Source organism: Canis lupus, chromosome 29 (assembly GCF_003254725.2).
Source record: "Canis lupus dingo isolate Sandy chromosome 29, ASM325472v2, whole genome shotgun sequence".
In the NCBI taxonomy this organism is placed as follows: domain Eukaryota; kingdom Metazoa; phylum Chordata; class Mammalia; order Carnivora; family Canidae; genus Canis; species Canis lupus.
Window position 1 is genome coordinate 404904 of NC_064271.1, and position 18408 is coordinate 423311.

Sequence of the window (18408 nt, forward strand, 5' to 3'; positions counted from 1 at the left end):
AGATTTTTATTTATTTGAGAGAGAGACAGAGAGAGCACAAGCAGGGGGAGTGGCAGAGGGAGAGAAGAAGTAGACTCCCCGCTGAGCAGGGAACCTGATGCAGGACTAGATCTCAGAATCATGGGATCATGACCTAAGTAGAAGTCAGACACTTCACCAACCAAGCCATCCAGGTACCCCAAAAGAAACATAAATCTTTTCAATGAGCTAATAGAACTAAATTCCAGAAAACAAAAAGTATACCATTTGCTACTAGATATATTCATTCTTTTAAACTAAGTCCATGTATTTTTAGTGATTTATTCAAAAAGCAGCAATCTTTATATAAAGTGAATTTTAAAAGCCTAAGTAAGCTATAAACATTAACTAGCATATATATACATGTTATATATATATATATATATATATATATATATAATAATTTTTTTTTGGTCTCTAAATAATGCTTGTTACTGCTAGCAATTACAGAAAAATCTCTCAAAACTGTAACTCTTCTTGAACTCTGTATATGCATCAAGGGTGTCTTACCAACCAGACTCAGTGAATAAAATGTGTCACACAACTTCCACTTAATGTTTCCAAACCAACAAAACTTAAGTTGAATAAGATGATTTACACAGATAAAGTTTAACAAATTAACACTTAATTTTCCATTTAATTTACTAAATTTTTCATGATAGGAACTGAAGTTTCAATTCTCAGCAATATTTCAGTGTCTTTCTCCAATCTGAATCCTTCTTTTTGCTCCATCTGATAACAATGTCCATGTTCATTCTGGTTCAAGTAATCTGCCTCCTCAACACTAATTACTACTTTTCTTGACTGGTCATACTTTTGCCTGGCCCAGTGATTTTTTTTTCCTTTGAATCTTTTCTCAAATCTATTTCTACTATGATAATTATTCTTAACTGGCTAACAGTAGTGCTTCATCAATTATATTTGGAACACCAATAAAAACAAACTATAAAATTACTATTGAATTTTTATAGTTTTAATTCCCATTTAACAATGTATTTATCGCAAAGCACTATATTAGGATTTATAAGCAGTTCAAGACATTAAAGACAGAGCTCTTACCCTTGAAGATTTTATAAATCTTGGCAGGATGTGAATAAAATAATAACAGGTTTAATACCTCAATTATATGTCCCAATGTTATTTCTCATATCCCAATTACACTAAGTTGGAGAAATAACAAAAACCTCAATCAAACATATTTTGAATATGTTGGGTTCAAATTTTAGAAGTTACAAAAATACAAACAGTCCTATTAAAGTTATTACACTGCCATTTTATTTAAGATACACATCACAATTCTTCTAAACCTTACCTGATAAAGCTGAAGTTTTCAGATATCCGTCAAGGCTGGGTAAAATGTCTTTATAATGGGGCTGAATTATATGTTTGCAGATGCAAACTGACCATTCTTCTAAGGCATTCAGGCCTACTTCTGCCAATGGGGTATAGCTCAAGCCCAGTTTAAAAGCCATCTACATATTAATACAAACAAGGTAAGCTGAAATGCAGAGAACTTAACATTTAAAGAAAAAACACCAATTAGTTTTGGTTTCTAATGAATAAAGCCTTCTACTGATAGACAGTGATGGAGGTAAGTAGGTGCATCCCAGGTCATTAGTGGGAAAACAAGCACCACCAATCTATATAGTTGGTGTTATACTGCAGACTTTCATACACAGGTTCAATCCTCACATCCACCTGTAAGGGAAGCTCTGAGAGGCCAAACCAAGTATCCTAAGTCCCAAAGGTACTATGTGGCAGAAGAACCTGAACCAGGGGTGTCTGATGGGTAAGCACCAGCTGTGACTGCAGTGGCAAGACCTTGATATTTCCATGTTTTCTAGAAAACATAACATTACATGAAGAAAATGGATTTAAGACAATGCATCTACCTGCAATGCAGGAATGTAGGCTCTAATATCAAGTTCAATGATGTCATGTGGCAGGGACAGAATAAAGGTCAAACAGGAGGCCAAAAGTTCATCTTTATATTGCTTCATTTTAACTGTTACCTTAATAAGAAGAGAAACACAGTGCTGTGCACCTGAATAGAGCCTATACTTTGAAATTCAACAAAAAATATTTACCCTGTTCTCAAATATAAAAAGTAATCATGTGGCTTTTATATGATATGGTTTAATTTACAAATTAAGCACTGATCTCTAGGAAAAGTTCGTTTGTTGAAGCACTTAATTCTCTTTACATGGAGAGCTAAAGAATCTATTAGTTTTGAGTCGACATCATTCAAACTTACCATGAAAACTCAAGGGACTTTTGAAACACAATGATTCCTTTTAGTACTTCCTAATCCCTTAATCCCAATCTCGATTAAGCAAACAAATGTTTAAGTAATTACATAATTTATGATTACTAAGATTTTTTTACAACAAACTTTACTTTTTAAATAGCCCATGATAACACTGTATAAATCACTTTAAAAAGTTACCTCTTTACCAAATTTTGCAAACAAAGCAAAGCAAGAATACTTTTCTGGGTCCTTGGGAGCCTGCGTCTGACTCTTCATACCAACTCCCTGTTGAAAAAAGCAGTAAATTAATAAAGCGAACGATTATCATGTATTTCTGTGTCTTAATCTAGCAGTTCCCAGTCTTCTTTCTAAGGGGTGAATCCATTTTTCACTTTGCCAAGGTCTTGTACAGAGAGGAAAAAAAAATTAGCTCTGATAACACTTCAGGCTGAGGCCAGTGAGAAACAAAGCATAAGATGGAAAGTGAATGGCTGGTCAAAAGCCAGAGGCCTAGCTAAATCCACTCTCCTTCCCTGACTTCTAACCTATGAACCAAGAGAACTGCTCTCCTTGTAACTAACCAATTGGACCACTCTAATTGACTATGGTGTTAGGTACACTAACTCAGTTATTCTCAAATGTTGCTAGCCACCAGATCACCTGGGTGGTCTGTTAGCACAGACTGCTGGCCTTGCCCCCAGAGTTTCTGATTAGATAAATCTGGAAAAGGCATAGATTTCCAAAGGAATGCTGATGCTGCTGATCCTAGAACCACACTTTAAGAACCTCTGTTAATCTAGCCTTATTAGCCAGGTGCTTATAAATCAGAATAGAAAATGCTATTAACTTTTTTAACAGTGTTACTCAATTGCCACTGACACTATCAGTTTTAATAAGTATTGAAAGTAAAATGAGATTTTAAAACTGCAATATTATAATATTTTACAATGCCCTTACACACTCATGCAACTTAAAAAACACAAAAATATTCAATGTTCCCACAAAAAAACACTTACCTCAAAATATTTTATTTTCTTGGCATTTCTCACAGCAACAGAAAGCAATTTGTAGAAACCACTAATGAGAGGGAGCCGTGTAGACTGCAAAATTAATTCATATGCAAATGAATATACCCATGGCTCAAAAAATTCTATATGTTTCTCAGGAAGAATGTCTCTGTAAAAACAAATTAAAAGCTTAGTGTAGAATTTTTTATCATATATTTTTATTCAGCTTCAAAGTTATAAGTGACATAACAAAAAGATATATGATTCCATTACATAAACATTTTCATTTTCCTTTTTTCCCCTCCCTGCACATCTTTTAAATAGAAAAACAATGGTAATTCTAAGCTGGTACATTTAGATATAGCTTAACAGTTCATATAAGTAATTTTAGAGTTTAGGCCCTTTATTATTTCATTTCATAAATCTATATAGGTGGTTTTCCTATACTATGGCCAATAACTGGTGATTTCCACCCTTAAATAATTAGAACTTTTAAAAATACCTGCAAAACTCCACCAGGTTAATGAAAGCTGAAAAATCTTTGGGTTTAGCAGGATGTAAGTTAGCAGCTGGATCTGAGGTTGGGATCACCCAAACACCAGTAGCTTCATTTTCATCCTTAAAAGCAGATGTACTCAAATGAACATTGCATCAAAGTAAGAAAAGTACAGACGGATCCTTAATTATAATTACAATTAATATAATTTAACAAAGCTGATACAGCTTGCAGGAAACATTAAAGAAAATGACAAAGTGAAATGAGAAAAGAATGGTACAAATACAAAAATACGAACGGGGGCTGTGACTCCTTGAAGGAACTAGCAATGATGACTTGACAGAGGTAGAATTTCAGAACACAGAAGTGTCAGTCATAACCTAGAGGTTTCAAGCTGAGAAACAGAAGAGTAATCAACAGTGTTAAGTAACAGTAACTTACTATGAACATACTGTGCTTGTGTTATCAAACTCAGGTGCAAATGTTAAACAGCAGTTAGAAATACAGACTGGGGAGCACTCAGTCAGCTAAGCAGCTGACTCTTGATTTCAGCTCAGGTCATGATTTCAGGGTCCTAAGCCCAAGCCCTGTGTTGAGCTCTGCTTTCACTGGGGGGATGTCTGCTTAGAGATTCTTTCCCTCTGCCCCTCCCCCAACTCGCGTGTGCACTCGCGCTTTCTCTCTCAAATAAGTAAATCTCAAAAAAAGAAACAAACAGACTGGAAACTGTAGAGGAGGGTAAGGGTAGGCTTACTTGGGAAATGCTCATTGAGGTGACAACTGAACTGCTGGAGGTGAAGTAAAAAAGGTTAGGAAACAGGAGAAAGCAGAAAATAAGAGGAGAAAGAAAGTGCAAAGGAAGTCACTGAAGACAAAGTGACAAAGACAAGTGTCCTAAGAAGCAGGTTTGTTGACTAACACAGTTCCAGGAAGCCCCTTTCAGCAAGTTGAAAATAATCCAAAAGATTATTTTATACATACACAAAACATAAAAAGCAATAAAATACACTGGTGTTCCCATCAAGCCAGCATAAAAAATAGAACAAAACAAATGCAATACAGTCAATGTGACAGACAGCCTATTATGTCCTTTATTTATCTTCTGCATACCCACCCGAATGTCTCGTCTAACTTCATGATACTGCAGTGGAAGTACATATGTACTAACAGACATAATCTAACCTAAGGGAAAAGAAATCACTGGGCTGAAAAGCAAATTACATTTTTCCACTGGAACTCAAGCCCTTCAACACTAGTGTCATTACCACAGTGTTTTACTAAAACTTATCCTCAGGTAAGAGCAAAGCAGTTTCTATCTGGCAGCCTTAAACCATGACTTACATTCCATCCAGGCCAGGAAGTTGGGTACAGAAACAAGTGAAGATGTTCTTTCTTTTCTGCCTATTGCCTATATTCTACTAGTTTGAGAATACATTTAGCACTTCGCACCCAGACTTTGGAGTTTCCTTAGCTACGAACGAGAGGAATCCCAGCTTTCCCTACCCTATTGCAAGAAGTCCCCTCTACACAAATTAAGATGACACTTTACAATTGCTAAAAAATAAATAACAAGCCCAGTAAACAATTTTTTTAAATAAGTGATTTTACAACATTAAACATATAAATTACTTTTTGAGCAAATCTACATATAACATTTTCAACACACTGGGCTAGTCAAACAGCAAAGTACCCATGACACACACGGATGCCATAGAAATCAATTTCCTGCAATCTCTACAAATGTGCTATTTTCCCCTGGGATGCTTACATACAAAGAGAGCTGGCATAAAAATGATACAAAATTATTATTGACAAAAACTTCTAACCTCATGTTCCCCAACATTCCGTTTCTCTAGCGTAAGATCCAATTTCTCAATAATCTTCAAAACTGATTTGACAAATTCATCATACAGCAAACGATTCAAATTTTGAAGTGAAGAATTCACAAAGAGAAATGCTTCATCTGCTAAAAGAGAATCCTTTAAATAAAGAAAAGTAATGAATTTCAAAATTTATGCAAAAAAGTATCAGTATAACCATGCATATAAATATTTAGGTATTACAGAAACTTCTGTGTAAACTATAACAGATTTACCTAAAAGTTCTGAAGCTGCAAAATGTAGACACTTTCCTAAATTATCAGGGCAATATCATTTCAGACAGATATGACCTACCCAGGTATGTAACACATACTAAGAACACAGTAGCAAATGCGAAGATTTAAGCTAATTCTTGTCAAAGCATTGATCTCACTTAATGTGTGTGCAGAAAAACACATATGTATACTATACACACATATACATTATGTACTTGTATTTGTGGAAATACAAATGCATGTACATTTATATATACAAACATAAATATGCATGCATGTATATACATATACACACACATAAGCATACATACATGTGAATAAATGTATACCTACACTCAGAATGAATTTAAAAGTATAATTTATCACTTCTTTTTAAGTGAAACTATTCCACTATTCCAAAAATACAGGCCAATTACTCTGCCTTTACTCAGTCAAATATTCTATGTTAACTTAACCTCAAAATATAGGAATAATTAACGTCACACATAAGAAAGAAATATTATAGGTAAAATTACTAAAAGTGCTATACTATTTTGCCTCAATATGAAAACAACTAAAAACTCCTAAGATTTTTCACAGGATAGAAATCATCTATGGACAAAGACTTTCCTAGGCTATAATGCTTTGTCAAAGTCTATGATAAAATGGTGGCCAGAAGCAAGTATAAAACAGACATTAAAGAACATCTACCAGAAATAACAGGAGGCATTATTCTAATCATAAATAATGTAAATAACCATGCACCAATCTTCTTCACACCTACTGAATCAGTAAGATTGATCTATGTTTTTTAATCTTCATCTTTAACAAATAAAAGTTCTCCCATAGTGACAATATTGTTATACTTCTGTTACCTAGAGGCTGGATCTGTTAGGAAGAATAAATTAGCATGAAACATACTACTCACAGATAAAATGAGGACTCAGCTACAGCAATTATTACATTCATGTGAGTTCTATGACTTTATTCCTAACTTATATCATTTTAATTTTTTATCACTCAAAGTACTTTAAAAAAAAGTTAATAAAACGTAGTTCTGAAACAAAGTCCTAAGAGTAAAATTATAGAGACTAATTAGAGGAACAAGGGTACTTTCATAGCTTTAAAATAAGTCATTTTTACCATCATCTGGTCACAACTCAGGAGACTTCTAAAAAGATCCAAATAGTCTTTATACGTGGGCACTTTCCATTTGCCAGTTCTAACTTCCCCTGATGCACGATACTCTTCAGGTTCAGACTCAACACCCTGGGCAGGAAGACAACATACCAATATATACTGGTGGATTCACAAAATAAGCATGGCTGCTAGAACATTCTGACTTTCAGAGTTTTCTAAGCTAAAACATCATTAGGAGACTGTAATTTGATTAAGACAGTATAGCATGAAAGGATAAGAAAGCAAGCTGAAAAAGAAACCATGATTTTTCTAACTGGGACTAAGAGAGGTGCAAGAACAAATATTTAAAACGAGGAATGTGTTGTGAGTCATTGATCTCACTTTCCTACTCAGGTCAATCTCCTACTTCACCCTATTTCTTGTTACTTCAGGTAACGAAGATATGCCTCCCATGATACACCTAAGCATTTTGTCTCAGAGTTTCAAGAAAGAAAATATTCCGTTCCTACAAAAATATGTAAATAATAGTAAAGTTACATTTAAGGGTGTTCCATAACTCAAGAGAAGTTTATTCACCTGAAAAAATAGAGAGGCACTATATCCCAGACTTTTCAGAATGTAAGGCATGGCTAATAAGTAAAAAGGCCATTTTTGTATATTTACAGACCACAAACCCCAGTATCACTTCTAACTTTCAGTGACAAAAGACTAAATATTAAAACATTAGATTCAGAATTTACCTTTTGAAGGATCACTGGCTTAGAACATATTCTGATTAAACCCTGATGCACTGAGAAAAGAAAATGAAAACAAAAATAAAATCAGTAAACCATTATTTCACTGAATGTAACTGTACCTCTAAATTTTTTCCTTTAAGTTAGTTAATATCTTTACTTTAAAATTTTGGACTATTAAGATTCAGAAGCAAAAGGAAGAAAAAAAAAAAAGATTCAAAAAAAGGATGCAAAAACATGGTTTTGATCCACCAAAACATTAGTTCTCCAAGAGGCATTAAAAGACATGAAAGATATCTCTATCAAACAACATGTTAAGTATTCATCATGTATCATCATAAAAACAAGGGTGAGTTCCACACTTACCCACAGTACTGATGCAATTCCAGAGAACTGGTCCTTTTCCACCTAGGGCTAGGAAAACTTTTACTAGGGCTTTACAACACACTGACTGCATTTTTGGACTATACTGTGGGAAACTGTCTATCTGTGCCACCATGAGATGTTCCAGAACCGGTGTATACACCTCAGGAACCTACCAAAAATGGAGAGCAAACTAAAAGTTAGAGGAGGGAAAAAATAAATATAGGAATAATACAAATATCCAAAGTAATTACAATCCAAGTGGACATATATTAGCTAAATGAAAGACCTGGCTTATATCTAATCCACTAGTAAACTTAACATTTATTGTGACGGCCTAAAAAAATCAGAGTAAAACTGTCTGAATGACACTTAGGTGCAATTCTATTCAAAGCAGCAATCTTAATCTTTTAGAAAGATAAAATAAGTAACAAATTTCTCCTGTTTTGGATAACAAAAAGTTTCATGACAATAAGTCTATTAACACAAAGTACTTAATTAAAAATGGCACCTTGATCACAATGGTGCCTGTACTAAATGCATACAATTCATATGACTCCGTCAAGTTATCTGAAGAATTAAATAGTTAAATAGTTATCTGAAATTAAATAGTTAAAATTGTCCTTGTTTAATTAACTATTTCACTTACTCTATCAAGGTAAAGCAAGACACTTGCAATAGACTGGAGGAAACTTGGCATGTGGTAAACGTGGTCATCAACAGTGTCTATCTGGGTGAGGAACAGCTGCTTGCAGCGCTGAATGAGCTCTATGTACATGAAGTCAACATCTTTTGCATTTATAACCTTGCAAGGCTTTCAGAAAGGTAAACAAAAGTCTTTATCAATCTTATCAATATCAAAACAATGATATTTAAGGTGTCACATTAAGCCATGTGATTATAAGCTGAATATTAAGCTTTTCAATGGAGATCAAAGTTATAAAATACAATATATCTCATAAAATGCTTTTAAAAATAATCTGTAAATATATTGTAAATACGTATTTATATACAAGAAATCTATTGATAGCCAACTATTCTAGACACTGGTAGCCATCAAAGACAAATAAGATGTAGAATGTACCCCGAGAGGCTAGTCACCTAGACAAGGGAAACCAAGAAGTAAACTTAAAGCTGGAATACACTACTACACCACTCTGCACACTATACCCAGAGCCATCTTTGTAACTCACAAATCTGATAATGCTACCATCCAGCTTCAGATTTTTCAAAGGCTTCTTTGGACCTCAGATCTAAACTAGCTTCCCTGAGAATCTGACTAATTAATCTTTTTAGAGTCCTTTCCCTTTTTCTTGATATATCATGCTCCAGCCACACTGTAAACCTATTCTACAGTGAACAAATTGAAGTTGGTTACACCATAGTGCATAAAGTTGAAAATTCCAAGCTCTTATTTACCTCTGAGCTTTCTCACATACTGGTTCTTCTGCCCTACATATATTCAAAGGAGCCAACAGAGACAAATGAAGATTAAATAAAGCAAGAGGAGGGAGAATCATCTGGAAGCAAACGAGGAAATGATCAGAAATGGAATGAGTTATGAGAGCAGAAAGCTGGGAAGAGGGTCTCTCCTTCCCTGAAAAAGGAAGTAGACACCAATGGGTAAATCCATAGAGAGATAGGAAGTCATTTTTCTCTGTAAAGTAGAAGTCACAGAGATCCACCAAGAAGGAAATAACTATAGTTATTATCAATCTTTTTTTAATACTTTTTTTTTTTAAGAGAGAGGGACAAAGAAGCAGGGGGGGAGAGAATTTTTTTTTTTAATTTTATTTATTTATTCATGAGACACCCAGAGAGAAAGGCAGAGACACAGGCAGAGGGAGAAGCAGGCTCCCTGCGGGGAACCTGATGTGGGACTCAATCCCAGGACTCTGGGATCAGGACCTAAGCCAAAGGCAGACACTCAACACTGAGCCACCCAGGCACCCCAGAGACAGAGACTCTTGAGTAGGTTCCATGCCCAAGCACAGAGTCTAATGTGGAGCTCCATCTCACAACCCTGAGATCATAACCCAAGCGGAAATGAAGAATTGGACGCTCAACCAACTGAGCCACCCAAGCACTCCAACAATATTCTTAACTATATACTTCTGTCATCAGAACCTCTCTTTCTAAAACACCGAGTGACATAAATTATAATTTTACTTCATAAATAGTGGGCAGCACAGTTTAGTGGAAAAAGCATACTGTTTTCCAGTCTTTAGACTTGAATTTACATCTTGGCTCTGTAAATTACTGTGTGTTCTTTGACAAGTTACCTAATTTCTCTAAGTCTCAGTTTCCTCATTTGTTAAAAGTGAAACAGTACTCCTAAAAATCTATAATGAAAATTTGAGAGAATATGTCTACAGAATCCTAGTATATAGTTGGCACTGAAACAACAAAGCAAGTAACAAAGTATTGTCACAAGCATGAGATGCTATTCAAAAATGCAATAATTATATTCTTTTAAACACTCACAATGAGTGTTTATTCTAAAAAGAATAAATTAATGAGACATACTCCTGCAAAAAGTCCATATCCTCGAATTGCAATGGATAAATCCTTGCTGTTTGAATCCATGTTCCTGATGATTCCATAGAATTGCTCCATGAAGTACTGTAGCTTACTCTTATGCATTTCTGCATCTTTTGCCACCATAAAAGAAACCTGCAATTGCATAATATTTACATTTTAGAAATATTTAATAGCAAAACAAAGGAATCTATTAAAGTGTAAAAAGGCTAGAATTGTTTAAATATTTTCAATACATTGTTATAATTCTACACAATATCTTTTATTGATAAACAACTACCACTTCAATTCATTTAGTCTGCATCAAGTTCAGAAAAGACACTTTATTACATGTGATGCATTTTTCCTAGAGGAAAGCACTGAAAGAGACCAGTCCAGTGCAAAAAGACGTGAACAAAAACCAGATTTGAATTTAGGCTCCTTGATGAAGATGAAAGCATAGTTAGAACTCGTCTATAACTCAGCACACTACAGAGTCATGCAGGTCCAGTGGCCAGCGAGTTCAGGAGTAACAGACTCAGTGACTCATTACGGCAACACAAAACAGAGCCGATTAATAACCAAGCTTTTCTATTTCAATACTATAAAAGCTAATAGATCAACCTGTATTCATCTTTGAAACGTGCATGCACAAAACTGAATTTAATTTTTTGTATGGAAAAAGTATTTCTAAATAAAAGTTGAATACCTGTTTCAGAAAAGATTCCAGAGCTGAATGTGCAGCTTTTTTCATTTCTACATTTGTATGGCTACACCATTTTGACAGCACTTCAAATAAAGAAACATAGTTGTCCAGAAGGCAGGTGCTAAACTGAGATGCATGCAGGGTAAATAAGCACAAGCCAGCTGCAATTGCAAAAACCATCAGTTAAAATATAATAACAAAAAGCAGAATCAAAAACTAAGAAAGCTTCAAGTACATGTCAAAACTAAAACTGTTCATGAAGATCCACTATCATTATACTATAACTTTAGGGATCCTGATCAGAGTTCTAACACTGCGAACCTACACTTGAATCAATAGGCCAGTGACCTCCAAAACTAAGTTCAGAAGTAGGATCAGGATTTATTTAGATAAAAGTCAGTATCAAACAATCAGGATCCCCTAAAGATGCTCTAAAGTAGCATTGTTTAAGCCATGTCATTTAAGTGTGACCACCTAACCGGAGTTGTGTGCCAAAAACAAAGCCTCCAAAAGCCTCTCCATAAGTAACTGTATGTGAAACATCCAAGACATACTTCACTTACAGTTTAAGCAAAAGTTTAATCATGACATTAATTTAAAAATCTGAAATATTCCACCTTGTTATATATACAATCTTACCTAAGGGTACAGCATATCTCTTCAGGTCAATCTATTAAAGAAATTTTAAAAATTACCATCTATGTTTGAAACTTTCAAGTCTCAGCTATAAAAGAATTAAGAGTAATATTAATCCTACCTGAGGACGAATTGCCTTTAATGCAAAATCAAAAATTTCCCTCGAAGTCTGGGGATCTGGGGAAAAAACAAAAAGAAGTCTCCATTAAAAATCCCAACAGTATCATCTGACAAACCTCACAAACGCTTTACAACCAACAGTTTTATTTCCTTGAATACAGGAAGCATGTCTTCTATCATTCACTTCAGCTGGAGAGCTGCAAGCTATGACTGCTGACGTTATTATTATAGTAAAGAAAGAAGAAAATGTTGAGTTACAAGGACATGGGTTTCAAATCCACCTCATCACTTACAAACTCTGTTAGGTAATCTCTCAGAGCTTCAGTTTTCTTATCTATAAAAAGGGACATTGTATAGCTTCTTTGATAGTCGTATGGAAGATTATATAAGGTCAAGCACATGGGGTGCCTGGGTGGCTCAGATGGTTAAGCATCAGCCTTTGGCTCAGGTCATGATCCCAGAGTTCTGGGATTAAGCCCCGCATCAGGCCCCTTACTCACCAGGGAGTCTGCTTCTTCCTCTACCCTTCCCCCCTGCTTTTCTCTCTCTGTTTCTCTCTTTCTCAAATAAATACATAAAATCTTTAAAAAAAAAAAAAAAAGTTCAAGCACATGATCATCATCCCTGTACTGCCAGGCTTGTATTTAGCATACGACACATGCCAAATTACTATGGTATTTACAAATATGAATAAAATGTGATCTTTGACCTTAATAAACTTACCACCTAAGGAGAAAGCAGCTACACAAGTATAACCCAAGGCTCTTACGCTGACCTGACAGACATCACTACTATTTAACTGTCTCCCACTAGTATTCACTACAGCTGTCCAGAAATCAAGCTTTACTTATCGCTAAGTTATCTAACCTTGGAACAGAGACTTGCAAACAGCAAAAGCTCAAAGATAGTTTACTTTGATCGAAAGGACTGATACATTTAAAAACAGAGCCCAACTGTGACAGAAGACAGAAAGAGAAGGGGTCAGAGAGGGCTTAAGAGGACTGACACATCAGCACATCTGTAGGATCATTCCATAAAAGAAGTATTTTAAAAGCTCCTTCGGGATTTTAAATATAAGGAGAATTTCTTCCAGCTCTGAGTATTCAAGACAAGATTTACAGACAACAGTTGAGCTAGACCTAAAAGAATGGGAATCACTTCATAAAAAGGTCATTCTGATACTAATAGAAAGTGACCATGTAAACACAGGTGAACAGACTCAAAGGCACGAGGTACTCATCAGTGCATAGCTGGTCTAGAATGTGTGGACTCAGGTGAACACAGGGAGGTGCAGGAACGCCAGGGCTTGAGCTCCCAGTTGTGGGAATGGACATCACCTCTATGACCTTCCTTAGACTCCGCCTCCCACTGTCCACTCTCCTGTGTCCACCTCTGCCTTCTTTTTTTTTTTTTTCCACCTCTGCCTTCTAGTGGACCACTCCCTCGACAAGCATGCTCTTGTATTTATTTTGTTGTTGTGGTAAATATACATAATGAAGCATTTACCATGTTAACTACGTGTAAGTATACATACAATTCAGTGGCGTTAAATATTCACATTATTGTGTACTCGCCACCATTACCTATACCCAAAAAAATTTCATCATCCCCTATGGAAAGGCTGTACACATTAAACACTAACTCCCCTGCCCCCACCCCCTGGTAACCCGATTCTACTTTCTGAACCAATAAGTTTCCCTGTTCCTGCTACCTCATACAGTATTTATACCGTTGTGACTGGCTTACCTCACTTAGCAGAATGTCCTCAAGCCCACGTGTTATAGCAGAGGAGTGTATTTCCTTCCTTCTCTAAGGCTGAATAATATTCTGTGTATATACTACATTTGTTTATCCATTCATCTGTTGATGGACACTTGGGTTGTTTCTCCCTTTTAGCTATTATGGATAGTGCGGCTAGGAACCTGAGTATACAAATTCTGGTACCTACTTCTAAAAACCCTTCTCCTATAGCTCCCATCAGGTATCCCATGTTTCTTTGGTCTCCTCCATTAAGATTCCTCTAAAAGGTTTTCTGCTGATAGCCTCCACTTCCTCCCTTCCATTCCACCTTATCTTCACCTTACTACTCCTTAACCTGCTCTGCCTAGCTTGTCCTCTGACACTCAACTGAACTTACCCTTGTTGAGGTGGATGCACTCTGCAGCTCTGGTGGCTTTGTATTCAGACTCCACACAGAGCAAAGCACCTTTACATCCTTGCCCCAGTTTCTCTGTACCCACTCCCCAGCTAATCTTGCTCACATTCACAGCCTAACATAATACCTCTATGCTGAAAACTGCCAAATTTATATCTTAAAGTCTAATTCCTCCTGCAAGATCCTGTCCTAAGTATACAACTGTACCCTTAACATCTAAGCTGAGACATCCCATGGCCTATGGTTCAACATGTCCAAAACAGAAAGCCACATTATTACCTAAAACCTGTCCAACCCAGTTTAAACACCACTGCACCAACTTCAGTTGCTTGCAGCCACACTTAAGAGCCAAGTCTCTCAATCCTACACTAAAACAAATCTCATACCCAATAGCAGTCAAGTAGACCCTTGTAAAACATCAACTAGCCCATATCTATTCACTGGAGGAAAAAACATGGTTTCTTCTGCCATTGGGAATGAAATGCAAGCTCAGAAGCCCCTCACACACTGACCCCACATACTGCGCAAAGAACCAGAGGGCTATATACATCCTCTACCTTCTTCATACTCTGATATTCCTATTCACTGTACCCAGCCTGTTTGCATAACTGAACCCTAAAATCTATAATAGCTTGTTCATCTATTGTCTGTTTCCTTTACTAGACTGAGTTCACGATGGTAGAAACCTGGTGATTCTAACTACTGAGTCTAACACCTAATTCATAACTTTTTACATAGAAGGCACCAAGAAACACATACTGTATGAATGAAAGTATCAGTATTAGTATTTAGTGCTTGATGTCACATTATCATGGCATGACAGGAAAACTATAAATTAGAGCCTCAGAGGAGGTGCCTGGGTAGCTCAGTCTATTGAGCGTCTGCCTTCAGCTCAGGTCATGATCCCAGGGTCCTAGGATCGAACCCCACATGGGGCTTCCTGCTCAACGAGGAGCCTGCTTCTTCCTCTCCCCCGCTCATGTGTATGGGCATGAGTACTTCCTTTTTTCCCTTAAATAAGTAATAAATAACCTTTAAAATTAAAAAAAAAAAAAATTTATTGCCTCAGACCAATGCTTAAATCCTAGTCTTGCCACTTATTGGTTATATAATTTTCTATTGCTGCTATAACAAACCATCACAAAGTGAGTGGCTTAAAAAAATACAAATTTGTTACTATACAGTTCTGCAGATGAGAAATCTGAAATGGGTCTCACGGAGGTAAAATCAGGGTGTCAGCATGGCTGTGTTCCTTTCTAGAGGCTTCAATGGATTAGAATGAGGACATCACTGAGAGCCATTACTCTGCTACCATGTCAGTTGTGTGACTTTGGGCAAGTAACTTGTCTTAGTTCTAGTGTCCTGATCTAGAAAATAGAGATATTACCTGTCGTAGAAAATTATTACTGGCATTTTCCTTGCACTACTCTAGAATAGTTTTTAGCACATGGTAAATGAACAATAAAATAAGTGCTGTTATTTTTCGTAAACTGTAGATGTTCACTAAATATCAATTAATATGCCAAGCAAATACAAAGACAAATTAGCAACATTACCTGCCAGCAGGTTCAAGTGACAGAAATAAACACTGGTTTACTGGTTATGACCCAATAAATTAAAAACACATCATAGGAAGTACTGTAACAGAAGAATACAAAAGCCAGAGGAAGTGACTCATCTCAGGGGAACCATAAAGGTCTCAAATAGGTGATCTGTGAGCAACCTGATGAAATGGGAAGCTGGCAATACAATATGGGACAGATGAGAAAGAAAATAAAGAGAAATCACATAGAGCAACTACATCTTTGGTAAGCAATAAAAGGATGAGTAAAAATATTAGGTTGAAACATCAAATCACTGTTTTTGTAGGTCAAAAATCATTGGATACTAGAATATAAAAATATTGGACACTGGAATTTCCTAAGTTTCAATCTAATAAAAGCAAATACACAGGAGGTAGAAAAATTTGGCAATTACTTAAACAGAAATCGTAAGATAGGGAATTTTTTGTTGCTTAAAGAATCTCTTAGGGTTAAAAATTTACACTGCCTTTTAAAAAGAAATGAATTTCATAATGCATATAACACTATCTTAGTTTATACTCTAAAACTGAGATATTACAAGGAAATATTATTGATAACTATAAAGAAAAGCATATTAAACAAACTTTAAAATTCATAGGCAAGAGGCAGCCCGGGTGGCTCAGCGGTTTAGGCCACCTTCAGCCCAGGGCCTGATCCTGGAGACCAGGGATCAAGTCCCACTTCAGGCTCCCTGCATGGAGCCTGCTTCTCCCTCTGCCTGTGTCTCTGCCTCTCTCTCTCTCTGTCTCTCATTAATGAATGAATGAATGAATGAATGAATGAATGAATGAATATTTAAAAAATAAAAAAATTCATAGGCAAGAATCTGTATCCTAATAATGAAGAAATCAAAGACCTAAATAAATGGAGAGAGAAATTGTGTTATGGATTAGAAAATTCAGCATAGCGAAGATATCAGTCTCTACAGATAAATATACAAGTTTGGTGCAATGACTATCAAAATCCAAGTAAGGTGTTTTGTAGGCACAAAGTTATTCTACAACATGTGTGGAAAAGCATAGCACTTAAATGATTTCAGGGGCACCTGGGTCATTCACTTAAGTGTGACTGGCTATGAAAGAATAGCAGGAAGGCTCCTTATGGTGGCAGACTGTTTAGTATCGACTGCACTGGTGCATACACAAATTTGTACATCAAAGAACTGCAGAGAATGAAATACACATACACAAAGGTATGCACACAAAACTGTGTAAAATGTGTAAAATGTGGATAAGGTTGGTAGATTTATCAATGTCAATATCCTGGTTGTGCTACCGGACTAGTTATAGAAGAGGTCATCACTAGTAGGAAGTGGGTAAAGGACAAATGGAACCTCTCTATATTATTTTCACAACTATGGTGAATCCACAATTGGTTGAAAGTTCAAAGAAGTAAACTAGCAATTCGTTTTAGAATTATAGCTTTCAAAATAAGAAGAAAATCAAGTAAAGTCAAACAATACCTTCTTCCATGGATTTGGTAAAGTTACACATGAGTGAAGACAATCCCTTCAGACACCCTGCCAGAACAGGCAGTTTGGGTTCTCTTATTGCTGATGTCATCTAAAAAATGTTTTAAAGAAGATACCATTAAAAGAGAAAAACACAGTGAAATCTTTGGAAGCAGAATAGCATAAAGTTTGCCATACCTGGATCTTAAGTTCACCCAGAAAAGCCCGGAACAGTTTTTCTGAATTATTTATCATCTCACTAGGATGAACTTCAGCTAATACTCCTAGAAGCTCATATATTTTTTCTAATACTGAAAAATAAATTTTAAAGAAGTCAAAAAATTATATTTAAATAAATTAAAGTGTATAACAAAGTCAAAGAACGTTTAGTTCAAAAGTAATTTCGAAGATACAGAAAATATCTAGTTTTAAGGACCAGAATCTTTCTTTCCTGATAAATTTTATGCCAATCTACTGTTATAAACTAAGTTACATTTGACATATGTTGTGAGTTTTCTTCTTTTCTGTGTTTTCTATTTAAAGAAATAATTTCATGGAGTGTTTGGCTCAATCCATGGAGCATGCGCCTCTTACTCTTAGGGTCATGAGTTCACAGAGTGTGGACCCCACTCAAAGAAATCATTTCATAAAGATTAAACTTTTATAAGCAGAATTTTACACGTTTTTATTTGGATTTTTTTTTTTCAGCAAAAAGAATTCCTCTGTAGAATATATAAATGCTTTGGAGAGAAAACCTAAGTTTTACACTAAATTTTTAACATCAATTTATTAAAATATTTAAAATTAACGTTTGAAACATCTCACCTGTATCCTGTATTTTTGTTTTCAATGCAAGTTCTCCATAGAATTTATTAAATAATTCTCCAATACTAAATTCATCCATGAGTCTAGAACTTCTTAAAGTCCGAAGTAACTAAAATAATAAAAACTAGCATTGTCTAAACAGGAGAATAACAACAAGGCTTCCCTTTTTTGCACTGTTTCTACACAACAAAGCTCCAGAATCACATGTCTCTAGGGAATGTCTTTGGCTTCTCAGCACTCCTATCTAGCCTGATTATTTAGAAGCCAGAGGTTGAGGTGGGTGGTAAAACACGTTACAAAGGGGAAGAGGCTGTACACTTAAGTTTACCTTCCCAA

General features: G+C 35.6%; 1 protein-coding gene across 8 annotated transcripts in view; it reads right to left on the reverse strand.

The window, feature by feature from the left end:
• PRKDC (protein kinase, DNA-activated, catalytic subunit) overlaps window positions 1-18408 on the reverse strand; it is a 221645-nt gene that overhangs the window by 198023 nt on the left and 5214 nt on the right. For 7 of the 8 annotated variants that reach the window (XR_004810577.2, XM_049103971.1, XM_025477683.3 and 4 more), the window contains exons 5-21: window positions 18073-18181; window positions 17446-17558; window positions 17260-17359; window positions 12061-12116; window positions 11943-11973; window positions 11307-11464; window positions 10607-10753; window positions 8730-8894; window positions 8084-8252; window positions 7724-7773; window positions 6987-7112; window positions 5596-5748; window positions 3776-3891; window positions 3283-3442; window positions 2465-2551; window positions 1911-2030; window positions 1331-1490 (exon numbers count right to left, since the gene is read on the reverse strand). Coding sequence is in view for 7 of the 8 variants with exons in the window: in XM_049103971.1 (XP_048959928.1) it covers window positions 1331-1490; window positions 1911-2030; window positions 2465-2551; window positions 3283-3442; window positions 3776-3891; window positions 5596-5748; window positions 6987-7112; window positions 7724-7773; window positions 8084-8252; window positions 8730-8894; window positions 10607-10753; window positions 11307-11464; window positions 11943-11973; window positions 12061-12116; window positions 17260-17359; window positions 17446-17558; window positions 18073-18181 (2020 nt within the window). In the remaining variant the exon portion in view is untranslated. The remainder of the gene's footprint in view (window positions 1-1330; window positions 1491-1910; window positions 2031-2464; window positions 2552-3282; window positions 3443-3775; window positions 3892-5595; window positions 5749-6986; window positions 7113-7723; window positions 7774-8083; window positions 8253-8729; window positions 8895-10606; window positions 10754-11306; window positions 11465-11942; window positions 11974-12060; window positions 12117-17259; window positions 17360-17445; window positions 17559-18072; window positions 18182-18408) is intronic. The other variant, XM_025477681.3, reaches the window with a different exon arrangement.